The sequence below is a fragment of the Mandrillus leucophaeus genome, unplaced genomic scaffold (assembly GCF_000951045.1).
Source record: "Mandrillus leucophaeus isolate KB7577 unplaced genomic scaffold, Mleu.le_1.0 Scaffold504, whole genome shotgun sequence".
Classification (NCBI taxonomy): Eukaryota; Metazoa; Chordata; class Mammalia; order Primates; family Cercopithecidae; genus Mandrillus; species Mandrillus leucophaeus.
The window spans coordinates 693,525-714,713 of NW_012105410.1; the positions used below are offsets into that span (position 1 = coordinate 693,525).

Here is a 21,189-nt window from a genome sequence, read left to right on the forward strand (position 1 = left end):
GTGCTCCTGTATTGGGCGCATATATATTTAGGATAGTTAGCTCTTCCAGTTGAATTGATCCCTTTACCATTATGTAATGTGAGCCTGAGTAATTTATAAGGAAAAGAAGTTTATTTGGGTCACAGTTCTGCAAGCCGTATAAAAGTACGGCACCAGCATCTGCTCCTGCATCATGCTGCTTCCACTCATGGTGGAAGGCTAAGGGGAGCTGGCAGGTGCAAAGGTCATGCGGCAAAAAAGTGGAAGCAGAAAGAAGGGAGGGAGATGTCAGATCTTGTTAAATAACTCTTGGAAGTAGGAGAGTAAGAACTCACTCATTACCATGAGAATGGCACCAAGCCATTCATGAAGGATCCACTCCCATGACCTAAACACTTCCCATTAGGCCTCAACTCCAACATTAGGGATCAAATTTTGACTAAGATTTAGAGGGGTCAAATATCCAAACCACAGCACATGTCTTATCCCTGAGTTTAAAAGGAATGTGTCAATGTGTCTGTTTTACCACTAAGTATGATATTTATGCAATCTTCTAGTTTCTGTATCAATTTTATAATCTTTAGGAAGTTTTTCATCTATTCCTAGTTGCTAAGAGTTTTCAATATGAGGGGATGTTATAGTTTATCAAGTCCTTTTGCGGCATCAAGTGAGGTAAGAGGTGAATCATACTGATAAGATTTTCTAATGCTGAGACATTCTTGCATTCCTTGAACAAAACCTACCTGGTCACAGTGTATTATTATTTTACCATGCTATCAATCTGCTGTTATTTTCCTTAAGATTAGGTGAATAAGCAAGTGAATGAGTATGTATGTATGTATGTATAAATGAGATGGGGTCTTGCTCTGTCACCCAGGCTGGAGTGCAGTAGCATGATCTTGGCTCACTACAACCTCAAACTTCTGGGCTCAAGCACTCCTCCCACCTGAGCTTCCCAAGTAGCTGGGACTATAGGTATGTGCCACTATGCCCCACTTCTGTATCTATTTTATAAGTGAGACTGGCTTAGTTTTCCTGTATTATCATTGCCTGGTTTTGGTATTAGACTAATAATACCTTCATAAATAAATCAAATAGCTTAAAACAGTATTATCCTAAGTGATTTTTTACATGGTGGAAAATGTAAATGAACTTCCTCCTTTTCAAGAGAAATTAATACTCCATAAGACGTCAAATATTTAGAATTGAGTAATATAAGAATAGCCTTCTAACTAGTCTCCCTGCCTCCACTGTGGTTTCCTGCCCAATCAATCATCTATACTAGTATTTTGATTTTTCTAAAGCTCTTCAATAGCTTCCTATTGTCTAAAACAGTAGTACTCAATTACAGTCAGGTAAACGTGTATCAAGATACTTTACTTACCAGAATTTTACAGTGTGAATGTGTGTCAAGCAAAACATGCTTTCTATACTCCCTCCATAATTTTGATATACCTAAAATATGCTTAATGCGGATGTGGGTGGGGGAAATGTGTTTAAAAATAGCTCCCATGGCCAGACACAGTAGCTCATGCCTGTAAACCCAGCACTTTGAGAGGCTAAGGCAGGAGGATTGCTTGAGGCCAGGTGTTCAAGACCAACCTGGGCAATATAGTGGGATTCCCTCTCTATAAAAAATAAAAATAGCTGAGTGTGACAGTGCGCACCCGTGGTCCCAGCTACTCACGAGGCTGAGGCGGGAAGATCACTTGAGCCCAGGAGGTCAAGGTTGCAGTGAGCCAGGATTGCGTCACTGTACTCCAGCCTGGGTGACAGAGTGAGACCTTGTCTCAAAAACAAAAGCAAACAAAAATAGCTCCCTCTACTGTTACCCAGAAGTAAAAGGAAACTAAAGGTACAATTCCCTAGCTAGGTATACAAGGTATATATATAGGTATATAATTTTGCTCCAGTGATCTCTCTCGTCACCTCTTTCCCTGCTCCCCACCCTCATCATACATTATACAACTACAACCTCAACTCTACTCAAACTATAGCCAAGCTACTTGTAATTTCCAAAACAAACTTCACTGTTACACTCTTCAATGCCTGTGTGCTTACCTTTTCTTGGCATGCCTTCCCTGCTAATCCAACTTCTATTTAGTCTTAAAAACCATTTCAGATGTCCTCTCTTATGAAACTTTCCTTGTAGACCCCTCATCTACCACAAGTTAATCACTCCTTCCTCCGCATTACCTTTGTATCTTGCTGCAAACTCATCTAACAACTGAGTGCTTATGAGTCAAGCACTTCACCAAGAACCTTATATCTTTTGTTGAATTTTCACAACCACCCTATTAACTAGGAGGTATTATACCCATCTATCTAAAATTCAGATAGATTAAGCTGCTTTGACATTCAAAACCTAGTCTGAGACAAAAGTTTCTTAAAATGTTTGCTGTATTTTTTGTATACATTATTACCCACTATATACGATAAACTTGACTACTGAAGCAGCAACTACAATCACTAACCTATTGAATATAAACAAGGAATAAAAGGTTCAAAAATTAATCTTCTAGATATTTAAAGACTATCCTATAAAACAGCATAATTTTCTTCTAATAGTTATATCCCTTTGATAGTTCCACAAAAGTGGTTATAGATAAAAGTTTCTCAAGTGCTTTATGGTTGTTTGTTTCTGTTACTAAAGCCAAGGTATAAATGCTTTCTCTTGATAGGTAATAGAACTTCTGGTGAATCTGGATTTGGGGCATTTCCCCTCCCAAACCACAAAACATTTAGATGGAAGAGGAGTTCTACTCAGGATTAAGGATTTTATAGAATTATGGACAAGAAGGAACTTGGAAGAATACATTCACAATTACATCCTTTCAGTGAAATGATGCTTGCTTTTCCTCTGCTGAGGACCTGGGTTGCTTTGTAATAGTCCTAATCTTTAGAATTTCTGCCTATGTGTGTCAAAAATAGGTCTCTATAGTTTCTGCCCTGAATCTTTCCTCTTAGGCGGCATAAAAGCAGTCTTCAAAGAAATATGCACACTGGAGTCAGAACAAGTATGAGTTTTCATGCTGTCACTGGCTCTGTAACTTCTCTAAATTTCAGTCCTTATCTGCCTAATCTCACAGTATTACAGAAAAATTAAATGGGATAATCCACTTAAGCACTTAGCATAGTACCTGGCACAGAGTAAATGTTTAAAAAATGTGGCTGCTTTTTTTCTTATATAAGGGCAGGCTTGGTGGCTCATGCCTGTAATTCTCAGCACTTTGCAAGGCCAAGGGAGGAAGAATGCTTGAGGCCAGGAGTTTGACACCACCCTGGGGAACACAGTGAGACCCTGTCTCTACAAAAAAATTAAAAATTAGCCGGGAATGGTGGTGCACACCTGTAGTCCTAACTACTTGGGAGGCTGAGGTGGGAGGATCACTTGAGCCCAGGAGTTGAGGCTGTAGTGAGCTATGATTGTGCCACTGTACAGTATCCTGGGCGACAAACTGAGATCCTGTCTTAAAAATACATACAAAAATACAACTGAAAGCAAATACTATGTCTCCCAAGTCTTTCTTTTCTTCAGGCAAACCCCTTTCAGTTCCTTCAACTGTTCCTTAAATGCTATTGTTTAAAGTATTCTCATCTTGATTGCTCTTCTCTGGAAAAGTTTCAGTTTGCCAAACTTGTCAGATCCAGAAGTGAATATGACCTTTTTCCTTGAAAATAGTTTCCAATAAAAGAAAAAACAATCTTTAAATTATGAAAGTAATAAACATTTAACTGAACACCTAGAAAATAGAAAGATGGAAGAAAATTACTCATAAGCCTAGAAGTTCATGTCCAGCCTGGGCAACATAGCAGGATTCTGTCTCTTAAAAAATAAATACATACATAAAATTTTTCGAGCGTACAGTATGTGCTGGGCATAATAAGCCATGGAATTTGACTCCAAAAAACTTTGCAATCTATTTGCGAAGTAAATGACTAAAGCTATGATTTGAAATGTGGCTAGCCCAAACTGAGATGTGCTGTAAGTATAAAATTTTCAAATTTACAGTATAAAAATAGGTGTAAATATCTCAATAATAATTTTTATATTGATTAGGTAATCAATATAATTACTTCCACACATTGAAGTGATATTGTGGATACAATAGTTAAATATATGTACATTAAAATTAATTTGTTTCTTTTTATCTATTAAAGTGTCTACTAAGAAATTTAAAATGATATATGTGGTTTGCACAGTATTTCTAGTGGACAGTACTGGTCCAGAGACATGAGAGAACCTGGTACTTATGGACAGGTCACACAATTTATCCTACAGTAAGAGAAAAAAGTAGCAAACAAGACAAGGGCCAAATCAGCTAATCAGCGGTTGAATCTGTGCCTATGTTTAAAGAACTGTTTCAAGCCATTTGGGGAAAAAAAGAATAAGACAGAAGTTATCCCTATTTTCAAGGAATTCATAGTCTAAAAGAAGAGACAAGATGAGAGTTAAACTTAACCCCAGTAATCCCCGCTGCCAGGAACAAAGTGCTATGTTCAGGGACTTCCTCAACTCCACAGCCGTCTGGCTCCAGGTGTCTAGTGCTGCATTCCCATTTGCTCTCATTTTCTGTCCTTCAGACTCTCTAGTGGTAAACAGAGGATGCATATCTGCTTGACACATACACGAGATGACAACTTCATTTTAAACACAGATGTTGCTAGTATCTTACTTAGCAGTATCTCTCCTTGCACATGGGCTGTCCCACTCCAGTCAAGGGTATTAGGAAGATCTATAATTGACAGCATTCACACAGACACGTATCTTCTACTCTAGACCACAGTATCATTAGCCAAATATTATTTACTTCCTTGTAGCTAACAAGCACCATTAAAATATAAAGAATCATTTCAAAAAGGAAGAAACATTTTCCAAATTCTTGAGGTACCTCCATGTGCAAAGTATTACATAGGCTCTATATGGGAGACAAAGTGATAGACATTATCTAAAGCACCTAAATAAAATGTCTGCTTCTCTACATAAAATGAAGAGGTAGGCTAGTCAAATTCATCCAGAAGTAAACAATGATTGCACTATGGAAGTTTACACAAATTGGGTTATTCTTGTCATATCCCATTAAAACAGAGTTGAGAGGCCAGGGAGAAAAAGCACTCAGGGCACATGACATTGCTGCAAGAATGTAAGTAATTCTCTGCAAGCCTGGCTGCTGAAACTGCCTGCTAGAATATGAAACCAGTGTTATCTAATAGCTACTGAAACAACCTGCTGTGACCCTAAGACTAGTTTTACTCATCGCAGTTACTTATCTAACAGAACTTGCCAGCTTCCGAAACCTTTTTTTTAACATTTTTAAATTTCTCCTTCACATTTTCCTTCACTCCCTATCTTTTCTTTTTCTCCCCAGACCTTTACTAGTGCCAATGAACTTTCTCAAAGAACAATATATAACATTTCTCCTTTTTATAAAACCTCCAACCTTCTCTTTGTTCTTCAGACATACTGAAGAACATACTACCCAGTCTGTGTGTATGCCTGGAATAGCAATTCTTGCTTCCCAAATAGAATGTGTTAACTTCCAAGATTTGTCCCTATACTTTAATTACTTCAAAAGTGCTAACATTAACTTGTACTATCAACAACCTACTTACCGTGAACACAGCCCAAGAAAGGGCAGAATGACCTCCTCCATGCAGAAGGAGCAGAACTGGACCCTCTGAACCACTCTTGTAAACTCGAAAAGTGTATGAATAGTTAAAGATAAAACATCTATGTTTTTGCTCACTGAAGTTTTTCATTATTTAATCACAGTAATACTGCTAGAAACTTACATGCAAAACTGCAGACTGCCAAATGTAAGAGATATAAGTAGACATTTCTGAGACACCAACCCTCTGTTTGAAGCATGAAGCCCACGTGACCCTTTTGTTCAATGAAAAAAATATATATATAGTCCCTTTGCCCTTGTAAGGACATAGCCCCTGGATTCTAGAAATGAAACTAGTTCAACTCACTTGACTCATGAAACCTTCCCCTGGGCCCCTAAGACAGTTTATCAGTTTCAAGAATTTAATTCTTAATCCCTTCTCCAAGCATTAGACAATTACAGCCAAGAAAGATACTGGCATGGACTTACAGGCAATATTCCATAAAGAACAAGTGAGGAATAAGGTGAAATAAGTAGCAGGAATAAAGAACATTTTAGAAACTACACAAGTCTTTTAACTTAGACAACATCATAAGCTCACTAAAGAATAAGCCATTTTGCAAAGGATATATCCTTGCCAGTTTCATTCTCTACTTCTACATCTTCCATGGACTCAAAATACTGACTCCAAGAAACAGGGGAAAAGTCCCGCTTTCTTCCAGGGCTGAAAAAAAAAAGAGAGAGACATTTCAAGAAAAAATTATGCATAAAGAGATAAAATCTTGGTCAATAAACGCTAAATGTAAGTCGGTAATGAAAACAGCAAACGTATTTTCTCTTAAAAATATAAAGAATTCATCACAAAGTATCATATTAAACATGTATTTAAATAAGAATGTATTTAATGTATTGTATTACATACTAATGTAAATGCATTTAAATAAGTATTTTTAAATGTATTTAAATCTAAACATAGATTTAAGAGTAAAAATTTTAGGATTTTTCAAAATTCTTTAGTATATTTTAATCACAAATAAATTCTGTGTTCATATACACACAAAACCTGCTCATTTTTCACCTTGCTGACTTTAATATCATTAGTATCATTCCTACCTCAGTCAACAGTCAATAGTCTTGGTCACTATTACTCCTTTACATATTTAATTCTCCATACTCTTTCATGCTTCCTTGTCATTCCCAAACAATCAATATACAACCTCCATGGAAGGCAAACTGACAATATCAATACCTTGAACTTAAAGGAATTTATCTGAAGAACTGCTCACACAGAAGTGTTAAGTATTCAATGCAACATCATTTGTAATAGAGGAAAGTTGGAAAAAATCTAATATCCCTCAATAGGGGAACTGATGAAAATAAATTGTAGTAGATAGAAAAACACTAGTTGTAAAAATGAATATATTAATAAAAATCTTTATATATGAATACATAATTCCAAGATTCATATATATAACTCCAAGATGAACACGATTTGCGTGCTATCACTTGGGTAAAATTGTGAAATATATGTTAAGCATTTATGTATGTTTTCAACATCTCTGGAAGGATACTGATATAACATTTATGGTATCTTGGAAAGGAAAGTATGATTGGGAAATGAGAGGAAAAATTTTCAATCTCTATTCCTTACTATCTTTTTATTTTTGATCATGTATTATTAAAAAATGAAAAATTATTCTAAAACAAAATAAATCAGTAAGTATCTATTCACAATTTATGTCGTCAACCTTGGATGGAATACAAGAAAGAAATTCCAAGCTGTCCCAAATTTTCAACCTATTCTTCTTCCTGGTAATGGAGGAAATTCAGAATTCTATCAGCAGCAAAACATTACCTCCTGCCAGACATGTTCCTGAATATGCTATGGGGCTGACTGGAGAATATCTACAAAGTATGATACAAAGCTCCTTTTAAAAACTTAATATAAAAGCTCCTGGTTGACTATAATACTGGAAAAAAACTACAACAGAGCAGAGAGGTAGCAAGGGATCTATTCTTTCAAAAGTGAAACATTTATTGAATGTCTACTCTGTTCTAGGCATTGAACCAGGTCAATATTTCTGAATCTAACAATGAAATCACCTGGAGAACTTTATACTCATGCTTGGGTCTCACCTCTAGAAACATATTTAAGTGGTCTGTGTTATGGCCTGAGCACTGAGGATTTTTAGAGTTCCCCATGTTAAGAGAGAGGCACTATAAATACAACCATAGAGGACATGATTTGGAATGAAAGAGGAGTTCAAATTCCTTATAGTTCCTACCATTTCTCTACAAGTTCCTAACACATTATGAACTTGGTCAAATTATTCTGCCTTGGATTGCAGAGACTGAATAAAATTACTTTTAAAGAATCTAATATATCTAGCGTTTGATAATTGCTCAGCAGATGGATAATCCTATCTTCTGAAATAAAAATCACATTGTGAAGTAAATAGCAACTTCAGCCTGGACCTGCTTTTTTTCCTTTTCTGGTTGCACTTGAAATCCTATGGGAAAACTAAAAGCAGAACTTACAATTCTACTTACTCACAAGTTACTCACAAATCTACCTATCCTACACTAATTTGATTATAATGAAAACATGGCATGTCAAACATGTTATAATGGATTCTAAGGATCCATGGATGAATTCTGATATCTGGACCTAGGAAATCATCACAGTAATAGTACATAACATTCACTATGCACAAACGAGTCACTGTGCCAAATACTTCACAGACATGATTCCATTTGACCCTTGCAAAACTTTTTACGCCCATTTAACAGACAAAAAAACAGATTTAGACATAAAGGTAACTTGCCAAGGCCACACAACTGCTATATGGTAGTGACAAAATTCAAATCCAGTTCTACCACTCTCTCTCCAAAGCCTCTGCTCTTTACCCCAATGCTGTATCACTTCTTTCATCCTTTTATCTTCTCATGCTGTCATTTATGCTTCTGAAAGGTAATAAGGCTTAAGTGCACATTATTAGAGGTTTTCTTTTTGTAGTCTAAATATAGCTCACTCTGCCAATGCCAAAGAACCTTTACAAGTTAGCCAGGTACCAGTTAGAGAAAAATTACTTCCTATAAATGAAATTATTCACAGGAGAACACCCTCCACTTCTAATTTCCTTCATTTAAAAAAACAAAAAACAAAAAACAAAAAAGGCCTGTAGTCCCTGCTACTCAGGAGAGACTAGGGTGGAAGATAACTTGAGCCTAGCAGTTCTAATCCAGCCTGGGCAACAAGTGAGGCCTCATCTCTTAAAAAATAATAATAATAAATAATAATAATAATAATAAACAAAAAAACAGGTTCCAGGGACTTCCAACTTCTTTCTACCAAACGAATAATTCCCATTTATTTAAGGAATCAATAATTCTCCATCTCCAAAGGTTGCTCCTACTCCTACAGAGATTTTCTAGCATACCCCTAACAACTTCTTTTAAACACATAATTGGGCCAGGCGTGGTGGCTCACACCTGTAATCCCAGCACTTTGGGGGGCTGAGGTGGGCAGATTACCTGATGTCAGGAGTTCAAGACCAGCCTGGCCAATGTGGCAAAACCCCGTCACTACTAAAAATACAAAAATTAGCCAGGCATAGTGGCACATGCCTGTAGTCTCAGCTACTCAGGAAGGCTGAAGCAGGGGAATCACTTGAACCTGGGAGGCGGAGGTTGCAGTGAGCCAAAATCGTACCACTGCACTCTAGCCTGGGTGACAGAGCGAGACTTTGTCTACACACACACACACACACACACACACACACACACACACAAAACATGATTGTTTATAAACTGGAAGATTTCAATTAATTTTGTAACTAATATTAGACATTACATAGGTGGCAAGAATCTTACATTATTTTTGTATTTTAGTCAGAACAGAATATTGTGAATTTTAGGGATATAGTTTAGATTGATTTTAAAAAATAGCTTTAGATTCTTATTTTATGCCTAGATACTTTATAGTCATTATAGTTTGCGTAGGCCTTTTTTAATTATAATTTTTAGATTAATTACTAACTTTTTCCTCCCATGGGGTCATAATGAAAGAATTTTAAAGTAGTGAAAGAACTTTCAAAAGCATACCAAGGTTAAGTTACTGATATGGTTTGGCTATGTCCTTATCCAAATCTCATCTTGAGTTGTAGCTCCCATAATTCCATGTGTTGTGGGAGGGACCTGGTGGGAGATAACGGAATCATGGGGGCAGTTTCCCCTATACTGTTCTCATGGTAGTGAATGAGCCTCACAAGCTCTGATGGCTTTATAAGGGGAAACCCCTTTCACTTGGGTCTCAATTCTCTCTTGTCTGCCACCATGTAAGACATGCTTATTTCCTTCCACCATGATTGTGATGCCTCCCCAGCCACGTGGAACTGAGAGTCCATTAAACCTCTTTTTCTTTATAAATTACCCAGTCTTGGATATGTCTTTATCAGCAGCGTCAAACAGACTGATACAGTTACATTTTAAAAGGAAGAATTTATTGTTGGGTGTGGTGGTGCACCCCTGTAGTCCCAGCTACTTGGGAGACTGAGACAGGATGATCACTTAAGCTGTGGAGTTCAAGGCTGTAGTGCACTACTATCACACTCGTGAATAGCCACTGTACTCTAACCCGGGCAAAACCATGAGACCCTGTCTCTCGCTCTCAAAAAAAGGATTAATTCATTCAAAAAATATTTACTAAGAACCTACTAAATGTATAAGGCTGGAACTGACATAGGATAGTGGGAGATGCTGAGATAATTATAAAACTAGAGAGACAACGCATCTGCTGTCAAGAAATTAGTATTAAGTACGTAAATATCTAACAAAATGTACAAAGAGTTAAATACCCTAAGAAGTACAGCTAAAGTGCATTGAATGTTCAAAGGAGGAGAGAAAGATTACTTCCAGCTTGGAGAATAAAGACAGGCTTTAAAAAAAGCACACAGACACACTTAAGCTAGGCATTGAAGGACAGAAAGAATCTGCGCTGATGGAAATAGGGAGGGAGAGAGGGATAAGACATTTCAGGCAGATAAGGAGCCAGCCTGCTGCCTGTCAGAAGGAACACTGAAAACAACAACAGAATGAGGTGGGAATAATACAGCATTTTTGAAATGCCAAAAGAAGGTGACACAATTAGATAGCGGAAAAAGAATGTTAGCTTCATAAAATGGGGGATATATGTTCTTTTTCCGGTTATTTGTATGTGTGTGATTTTTTTGGGGGGGCCCAACAGTCATGGATGATATCATAGAAAATGAAGAGCCAGTCCACGGCCATAACACCCTGAATGCGCCCGATCTCATCTGATCTCAGAAGCTAAGCAGGTTCAGGCCTGGTTAGTACTTGGATGGGAGAAAATGAAGAGCCAGGCTGGACACGGTGGCTCATGCCTGTAATCCCAGCACTTTGGAGGTCAAGGGGGGAGGATCGCTCAAGCTCAGGAGATCGAGGCCAGCCTGGGCAACACAACAAGACCTCGTCTCTACTAAAAGCAAAAAAAAATTAGGTAGGCATGGTGGTGCGTGCCTGTAGTTCTAGCTACTCAGGAGGCTGAGGCAGGAAGATGATTTGTGCCCAGGAGATCAAGGATGCAGTGAGCTGTGATCACACCACTGCATTCCAGCCTGGGTGACAGGGTGAAACCCTGTCTCCAAAAAGCAAACAAACAAAAAAAGAAAATGAAGAGTCAATAAAATGTAGAGACAAAAGTCTTTCAGAAAGATCAATCTGGTTACAGGCACAAGATGGACTTGATTCTGGGAAAAAATGTGTTGCAACAACCTGGCTAGAAAAGGATGGGATCAGTTAATCGGGTTGACAAAGAAAAAAGAGAAAAGAATGGGAGACTTAACTGGCAATGGAATTAAAAGTAAGAAAACAGAGAATGACTTTTCAAAGGCAATGAACAAATCTTGGGAATGTTCAAGATATGAAAGATGATTGACAGCAGAATCAAAGTCAATTTTAAACTTTTGAATAGAGAAACGAATAATTAAGTCCTACAATTTATAAGTAAAAATCTACTCTGGTAAGTAACTGTATAATTTTTTTTACATTAGAATAAAATTTATTTCAAACCTAACAAAATAAATAATTTCCTCCCACCTCCTATTGCCAAAGGAAGAAGTTTGCAGAGAGGAGACAAAGTGGTGCTGTGAAGGACACAAAGAAAATACGGTGTCTGCCTGAGTCACATGAATCAAATGTGTTTATGGACCTTTTGCTATTGTCACAGACCATGTTCAGAATTTGATGAAAGCTATGAACCCTCAATCCAGAAAAAAATGCATGCACATATATTTTGCATATAATTCCACTGGGTTCAAGAAACCTATCTATGAATCCCAAATTAAGAACGCTTAGCCTATAATTTGACCTTAACAACCTATTTCCAGCAGAAAGAGAAAAAGAATGAGGAGATACTGCATTCTTATTAGTTCCTAAATCTGAATTCATTTTCCATTTGCAACCAACTAAAGGTTTATTTTCACAACCCAGTTCTGCCTTTATTAAACTATGGGACCCTGGGCAGTCACTTTACTTCTGTAAGCCTGAGTTTCTTCATGTCAGGGGATTATAGTACCCATTTTATAGGTGTTATTATGAGGATCAAAGATGCCCTTTCATCTCTTGGTTATTCTCAAATTAGTCTGTTCTACTTATCATAAAACTAATCATTTTCTAAAATTATCTTATTCCCTTATTTGTTATTATCCTCCAGTCGCTCCAACTAATTTACCACTAATGTGAGATCCATTAGAACAAGAAGGTTCTCCATTACTTCACTGATGTATTCCCAGCCCAGAGTCTGATACACATCAATGACTAATATCTGTTAACAGTCTGAAACAAATTAATGTGCATAAAGCACTTAGCTTGGTTTCTCAATAAATATTTATTACCATTATTAAATAGGTTTGAGGTTAATAATCCTTACTTAATCCTTATAAACTTTCTAGTAAAAGCAAATGGGATACTACATCAATCAAGACTGTGGTACAGGTATAAGAACAGACATACAGATCATCTAAATAGAATCAAAAGTCCAGAAATAAACTAGTATTTATAGTCAATTTGTCAGAGGCATTTGAACCACAGCGACTCCATTTTGAGTGAGGGCTAGGAAAATGAGGCTGGAACTTGCTGGGCTGCATTCTCAGAAAGTTAGGCATTCCTAGCCTCTAGGTGTTTATGGTTAAGGGAACAAATTAATAACGTTTACTAAACAGACCTACACTTGGGAGCTTCCAGCTATCCTGATATCTGGAGAACAAAGGCATTCTTAATTTTGCTTTAAAGTTAATAATATCAATTCTTGCAAAATATAGTAATTAAGAAATTAATCCTTTATCACAAACCCTTGTAGCAGAACACATCTCTCCATATATACAAGCATTATATCTAGAGTGGATGCATTCCTCCTCTTACTTTCGGGAACGTCTACTCTCTCTATGGAGTAGCTGTTCTTTCACCACTTTACTTTCTCAATAAACTTGCTTTTACTTTGCACTGTGGACTTGCCCTGAATTCTTTCTTGAGCGAGATCCAAGAACCCTCTTCTTGGGGTCTGGATCGGGACCCCTTTCCTGTAACAAACTGATTTTCAACAAAGGGGCCAAGATAAATTCAATGGGGGAAATGATATTGGGACAACTGGATATCCACATGCAAACATACAAATCCAGACCCCTTCCTCACACCATATACATAATTAACTCAAAGTGTATCATAAACCTAAACAGAAGAATAAAACTCTGAGAAGAAAAAAACAAGTAAAACTCTGTGATGTTGGATTAGGCAACAGTTTCTCAGATACAACACCCAAAGCAGAAGTGATAAAAAAGATACAGGACCTGAACTTCATTAAAATAAATACCTTTTCATTAAACTATACACCATTTTCATACTATAGCTACATACAGAGAGCAGTAAGCATAGTTTCATGGATAAGAATGTGGGCTCTGAAGTCAGATTCTTTTAGTCTAAATTTCATTTCCAATAACTATGAGCTATGTGACTGTTGGTATTTCTTCAATTGTAAGCTTTGAAAAGTGATTATTAGTAAGTACTTCCTGTTAGTTATTATAGAAACATGGTTTATAGTTGAGCTACATGGTAGACCAATCGTACTTCTTGTACAACTTTTTGCCTTTTTCCAGAATAATTGTCTTTTTAATTTTGTTTGCTTAGTTTTCTATTACAGTGTCACTAATTGTTTCCCAAAACCTTTTGATAGGCAAAAGACATTAATAGGTTTTTCCCTAAAGAGGAAACACAAACAGCCCATAAACATACGAAAAGGTTTCCAATTTAAGAGACACAAATTTAAAATTACAGTGAAGTATCCTATTTCACATCCATCACGTTGACAAAATATAGGAAGCCAGACATTAACAGGTATTAACAAGGAAACAGGGAAGGCTATTTGGAAAACAGTAAAGCATCACCTAATAAAATTAGACAAGTGGCCTTCAACTTGGTAATTTTACGTTACAAAGAACCTCCTGCACACAGGCATCAAAACACACATATAAGAATGTTTGTAGACACATGTCTATAAAAGCAAAGAATAACAAGCAAGCTAAATATGCATCACCAATAGAATATACAAACTGTGATATATCTGGATAATAGAATATAGCATAGCAGTGAAAATAAATTTAAGAGTTACATGAATTTGAAAAATACTTAGAGAAAGAAATAAGCACAGAAGAATAAATCCTGTATAATTCCATTAATAATAATGTTCAAAAACAGGCAAAGCTAAATAATGTATTTTTAATATACACATGCACAAGTGGTAAAACAATAAAGAAAAGCCAGGCACTGATTATCATGTAATTCAATACCAGTTTGGGAAACAGAGATGCTCTCGAGGAGAGACAAACAGGTTTCTAAGGTGCTGATAACGTTTTACTTCATAAGCTAGGTGATGGACACATGAGAATTTATTATTTTTTGAACCGTACATTTATACTTTACTTTTCTGTATGAGTATTTCACAATTTTAAACAAAGAAAGCCTTTGAATTCTGTAAAACTTCTCTTAATATTTGGTCATTCACATTAAATAATCTACCAGGTCTATTTTTCACTCAAATTTCCATTTCTGGCACCCTCCATTCATCTGCTCCAAATGGGACTGCCTGCTGTTTGATATGATGAACTGATAACATTTTACTATCATCTGGGGAATTCTTCTTGCCTTTCACCTGTGTTGAATCCCTAATCCCATATCCCATATTTTTCTTGTTATAGTCTCTTATTTTGATGAAACACACCCTCCATCAGCTTCATGAGAAAGGGACATTAATTTTGAAACTTTGCATGTTAGAAAATCGTGTTCCCCATTTTCACACAATGACTGACAGTCTGCCTGAGTATAGACTTCTTATGTTAGGAACTGTTTCTGTCTATGGTAATTAATAGATCCAACTTGAGAAATATTGGCTAAAATTATATGTAAGTGTGTGTGTAAAAAATATATAGATGTTATATTTACACAATCATAGTGTATAATTATTAATTATATATAACGATCTTATATATTGTAATTATATAGTCATTCATTCTTTTAAATGCATAGAATGAGCTGGCAAGAAAGTAAGGAACAGGGAAGACCCAGGCCAAAAGTTAAGTAAGGTGGAAACCCAGAGAGGCACTTACACCATTAAATCTGGCTATTATCTTGATGGCATTTGCCAACTGTCCGAAGTTCGGGGGTTTCCTGGGGCACACAGAACAGGACACAAAGCCCAAGGTAGGAAGCCTTGCTGGGGAGCCCAGCAGGAAACCTTTCTCCCATCAAGCTGGGATCTCAAAGGATCATAAGCTCAGTAAAAGGTTGAAACAGAATTAACTTTCTGCTCCTTACCACAATCTCAGGATTAAATTTAACAACAACAACAAAAAAGCCTGTCTTAAAACTTGGCGTTGAGAAGAGAGAAGAAGAAACAAACGGCTCTCAAACTGATATGGAGCTAAATACATATCATTTACATATCCCAAGAAGTTTCAAGATGAGAATGTAAAGTGGATTCAACTGGTAGTGCCCTCAGGACACCCAAGAGAAACAAAGGCAAATCCTCCTTAAAGAGTCAATCTTCATTCTAGGACTAAGAACTTTCGCAAAGTTTCAAGGCAAATAACTATCTCACAATCAAAAAGCATAAAATATGTGAGGAAACAGACCTGTAAAGAGTTCACATAATTATCAAATACAATATAAAATAACTGCTTAATACATTTAAATGAACAGAAACTTGAAACAAGCTTCTAGAATGAAAAGAATTAAAATTAAAAAACAGTCAAGTTTAACTGATTAGACACAGTTAACGAGAAGGGTAAACTAGTAGTGAATTTGTTCAGATACATCTAGATACATCTAGAATCCAAAATACAAACAGAAGATGGAAAATATAAAAGTTAAGAAATATGAAGGGAAGAGTAAATAAGTCTTAAATATGTCAAACTGAAGTTCTGAAAGGAAATAAGAGAGTGGAATAAAAGTAGTATTTGAAGAAGCCCTACAGGTTGAGTACCCCTTGTCCAAACTGCTTGGGACCAGAAGTGTTTCAAATTTCAGTTTATTGTTTCCTTTTTTTTTTTTACTTTGGAATATCTGCATATACACAATGAGATATCCTGGGGATGGGACCCAAGTCTAAACACACAATTCATTTATGTTTTATATAGACCTTATACACATGGCCTAGACGTAATTTTAAACAATGTTTTTAATAATTTTGTGCACAAAACAAAGTTTGTGTAAACTGAAGCATCAGAAAGCAATGGTGTCACCATCTTAGCCACCCATGTGGAAAATCTATGGTTGTTTGGCATCACCATCATTCCTGATTGAACTTACATGTTACTGATAATCATTTTTCTTACACTTATTCACATATAAGTACTTAACAGTAAAAGATATAACATACCATTAATACAGTGAAAAAACATAATGTACTCAGGGTAACCAACCAGCATAGTAACATCACAGAACACTTCTACCGGTTATTAAATAAAAGCAACAACCAACAATGGCAGGCATTCAGTCTCCTACCTACAATGTTGTGTTTGATTAAAAGGTTACCAAACACGGTATTTTATTTTTTAGGTGAGAAGAAACATCAGAAACAGTTGAGGGATGTGTTAAGTCTGTTCTTGCATTGCTGTAACATAACACCTGAGACTGGGTAATTTATAAAAAGGTTTAACTGGCTAATGGTTCTGCATGGTACCAGCATCTGTTCCTGGTAAGGGCCACAGGAAGCTTACAATCACGGTGGAAGGTGAAGTGGGAGCATCTGTGTCACATGGAGAGAGCAGAAGCAAGAGAAGGGGGAGGTGCCACACTCTTTTAAACAACTAGATCTGGAGAGAACTCAGGGCAAGAACTCACTTATTACCAAGGTGATGGCAATAAACCATTCATGAGGGATCTGCATCCATGATCCAACACCTCCCACTAGGCCCCACCTCCAGCACTGGGGATTACATTTCAACATGAGATTTGGAGGGGACAAACATCCAAACCATATCATTCTGCCCTTGGCCCCTCAAATTTCGTCTCCTTCTCACATTGCAAAATACCATCACCTCTTCTCAATAGTTCCCCCAAAGTCTTAATTGTTTCTGCATCAAGTCCAAAGTCCTAAGTCTCATCTAAGACTCATCCCCTTCCACCTATGATGTGGAAGCAGCCCGAGATGTACCTACGAGCCTGTAAAACCAAAACAAATTATTTACTTCCAAGACACAATGGTGGTACATGCATTGGGTAAACATTCCCATTCCAAAATGGAGAAACTGGCCAAAAGAAAGGGGCGACAAGCCCTATCAAAGTCTGAAACCCAGCGGGGTAGTCATTAAATCTTAAAGCTCCAAAAATAATCTCTATTGACTCCATGTCCCACGTCCAGGGCACACTGGTGCAAGGGGTGGGCTCCCAAGGCCTTGGGCAGCTCCACCTATTGCTTGTAGGGTATAGCCCTGCCAGCTTATCTCAGAGGTTAGAGTTGAGTGCCTGCAGCTTTTCCATGCTCAGGATGCAAGCTGCCGGCGGCTCTACCATTCTAAGGTCTGAAGTGTGGCAGCCCCTTTCCCACAATTCCACTAGGTGATGCTCCAGTGGGGTCTTTGAAGGGGGCTCCAACCCCCCATTTCCCTTCAGCATTGCCCTAGCAAAGTTTCTCTGCAGGGGCTCTGCCCTTGCAGCACACTGGCTTTCTCATATATGCTCTGAAATCTAGGCAGAAGTTGCCTAGCCTTCTTCACTCTCGCATTCTATGTGCATGCAGGCTTGCCAACCACATGGAAGTGGTCAAGACTTACAGTGCTTGTGCCCTCTAGAGCAGCAGCCCAAGCTGTGCCTGGGGCATTTTGAGCCCTGGCTGGTGCATGAGTAGCCAGGATACAAGGTGCAGTGTCCAGAGGCTGAGCAGGGCAGCAGTGCCCTGGGCCTGGGCCCTGAAATCATTCTTTCCTCCTAGGTCTCTGGACCTGTGATGAGAGGGACCTTCCCAAAGACATCTGAAACAACTTTGAAACCTTTTCCCCATTGTTTTAGATATTAACAATTGGTTCCCTTTTAGTCATGCAAATCTCTCTAGTAAGTGGTTACTCCAAAGCCCTCCTGGATTCCTCTTCTACCAGAGGGCCAGGTTGCAAGTTTTCCAAACTTTTACAGTCTGCTCCAATTTTAAAACAAGTTCCAACTTTGTTTTTTCTTCAGACAGGATTTCACTCTGTTGTCCAGGCTAGAGTGCAGTGGCATCATCACAGCTCACTGCACCCTCAATCTCCCAGACTTGAGTGATCCTCCTGCCTCAGCCTCTGGACTAGCTGGGACTACTGGTATATACCACCACATCCAGCTGATAACTTTTTTTTATTTTTAGTAGAGACGAAGTTTCACTATGTTGCCCAAGCTGGTCTCGAACTCCTGAACTCAAACAATCCTCCCACTTTGGCCTCCCAGTGCACCTGGCCTATAAAGTCCAACTTTAAGTTATTCCTTTGCTCCTGTATCTGATACCAGGCTGTGAGAAGCAACCAGGCCACCTCTTGAATGCTTTGCTGCTTAGAAATTTCTTCTGCCAGCTACTCTTGATCACTCTCAAGTTCAACTTTCTACAGGTTCCTATGGCATGAACAACACAATGCAGGCAAACTCTTTGCTAGGGCATAACATGGTGACTTTTACTCCAGTTCCCAATAAACTCCTCATTTCCATCTGAGACCTCATTAGCCTGGCTTTCATTGTCCGTATTTCTATCAGCATTTTGGTCAAAATTATTTAACCAAGTCTTTAAGAAGTTCCAAACTTTTCCTTGTCTTCCTGTCTTCTTCTGAAAAGTCCTCCAAACTCTTCCAACCTCTGCCCGTTATCCAGTTCCAAAACTGCTTCCACACTTTCAGTTATCTTTATAGCAACGTCCTACTCTTCAGTATCAATTTTCTATGTTGTCCATTCTTGCACTGCTATAAAGAAATACCTGAGGCTGGGTAATTGATAAAGAAAACAGGTTTATTTTGGCTTGGGGTTCTGCAGGCTGTACAAGAAGCATGCTACTAGTATCTGTTTCTGATGAGGGCTTCAGAAGCTTACAATCATGGTAGAAGGTAAAGCTGGAGCAGCCACATCACATGGCAAGAGTGGGAGCTGATGGCAGGGATGTGCACCACTCTCTTTTAACAACCTGATCTTGACTGAACTCAGAAGCAGAATTCACTCATTACCAAGGGGAGAGCACTAAGCCATTCATAAGGGATCTGCCCCCATGATCCAATACTTTCCACTGGGCCCTACCTCCAGCATTGGTGACTACATTTCAACATAAGATATGGAGGGGACAAACATTCTAACCCTGTCAAGAGACCAGACTGTGGGTCCTCTAGGGATGAGAATGCATGCTGCTAGGTGGCTTAATTTTTTTTTCCAGTCATCTGCCTCATTAACAATGGTTTTTGTCTTTAAAGTCTGTCTCTGATTTTATAAACTGACATTTCTTGCTCTGTTTTGACTCGTGTCATGTCAGCACTCAAAAAGTTTCAGATTTTGGAGTACTGCAGATTTTCAGATTAGGAATGTTTAACCTGTGGCTGAAGTTTTCAGAACTGAGGAAACATCAAACCACAGATTTATGAAGCTCAGTGAATCATAAGATTTAAAGAGAAGTAATACATTATGGTAAAACTATAGAACATTAAAGACAACTATCTTAAAAGTGGCCCTAACCCCCAAAATACTAAATGACATATGAGTAAATTTGCTCATTTCAGCACTATTTGAAACAGAAAAGGATGAAAAAAACCCAATGGCCATCAATAGGGGACTGGCTGAATACACTGGGTTATGTCCACACAACAACTGCAGGGAAAATAATGGAAAAGATTTCTGTGTACTAGTAAGAAGTGATCAGAATATCTTAAATTTAAAAACCAATAGGCAAGCCAGGTGCAGTGGCTCATGCCTGCAATCCTGGCACTTTGGGAGGCCGAGGTGGGTGGACTGCTTAAGCCTAGGGGTTTGAGACCAGCCTGGGCAACATGGCGAAACACTGTCTCTATGAAAAATACAAAACTTAGGGGGCACGGTGGAGCACACCTAAAGTCCCAACTATTAGGGAAGCTGAGGTAGAAGAATAGCTTGAGCCCAGGGAGTCAAGGCTGCAGTGAGCCATGATCATGCCACTGCACACCAGCCTGGGTGACAGAGTGAGACCCTGACTCAATAAATAAATAAATAAAGCAATATGTGGAACCATATGTATGTTATTTTATTTATTTACCATTAGTTTTTAATTTTAAATAGAGACAGGGTCTCACCACATTGTCCAGGCTGGTCTCAAACTCCTGAGCTCAAGCGATCTGCCTGCTTTGGCCTAGCAAAGTGTTGGAATTATAGGTGTGAGCCATGGTACCTGGCCAATGTTATCTTTCATATAAGGGGGAAGTATAAATATATGTTTACATATTTTGAAGTGCATTGATAAAAGCAAAAACTAATGAAAAGAGTTACTTGTAGGATACAAGGAAAAAAGCTATAATTTTCTGAATATGTATTGTTTTATACCTCAACGTTGTAGTCATGTACATAATTTTTGTTTTATAAGCATATTAAACACTTTGTACAAACCAATTACCACAATTAACATAAAAGAGAACAAATTAACTTAATGGTGTATTAAGAATTATTCCAAATGACTTTAAAAACAATTATTTGACTGCACATCTCTGGCGGGATAAATATACTTTAAGGAAAAAAAAGAACTGAAAATAAATTTTATTTATTTATTTATTTATTTTGAAAATAAATTTTAAACAGTATTCAGTAATCATACTGTTGGTTATTTTTAATGGTAGCCCAGTTTGTTATTTTGAACATCATATACATACATATTTGGATAAAGCAAATAGGTAGTTAGGTTAATGTCATTAGGAACCAAGATTTTCATTGTAAAGGAAGAGATAATTAGATAAAAATCAGAAAAGTAAAGGCCAGGCGCGGTGGCTCAAGCCTGTAATCCCAGCACTTTGGGAGGCCGAGATGGGCGGATCACGAGGTCAGGAGATCAAGACCATCCTGG

At 37.7% G+C, this 21,189-nt stretch overlaps 1 protein-coding gene across 2 annotated transcripts in view; it reads right to left on the minus strand.

Moving 5' to 3' along the window:
- PPME1 (protein phosphatase methylesterase 1) overlaps positions 1 to 21,189 on the minus strand; it is an 80,907-nt gene that overhangs the window by 41,980 nt on the left and 17,738 nt on the right. For both annotated transcript variants that reach the window (XM_011996187.1, XM_011996186.1), the window contains exons 2-3: positions 6,219 to 6,312; positions 5,593 to 5,685 (exon numbers count right to left, since the gene is read on the minus strand). In XM_011996187.1, coding sequence (XP_011851577.1) covers positions 5,593 to 5,685; positions 6,219 to 6,312 — 187 coding nt within the window. The remainder of the gene's footprint in view (positions 1 to 5,592; positions 5,686 to 6,218; positions 6,313 to 21,189) is intronic.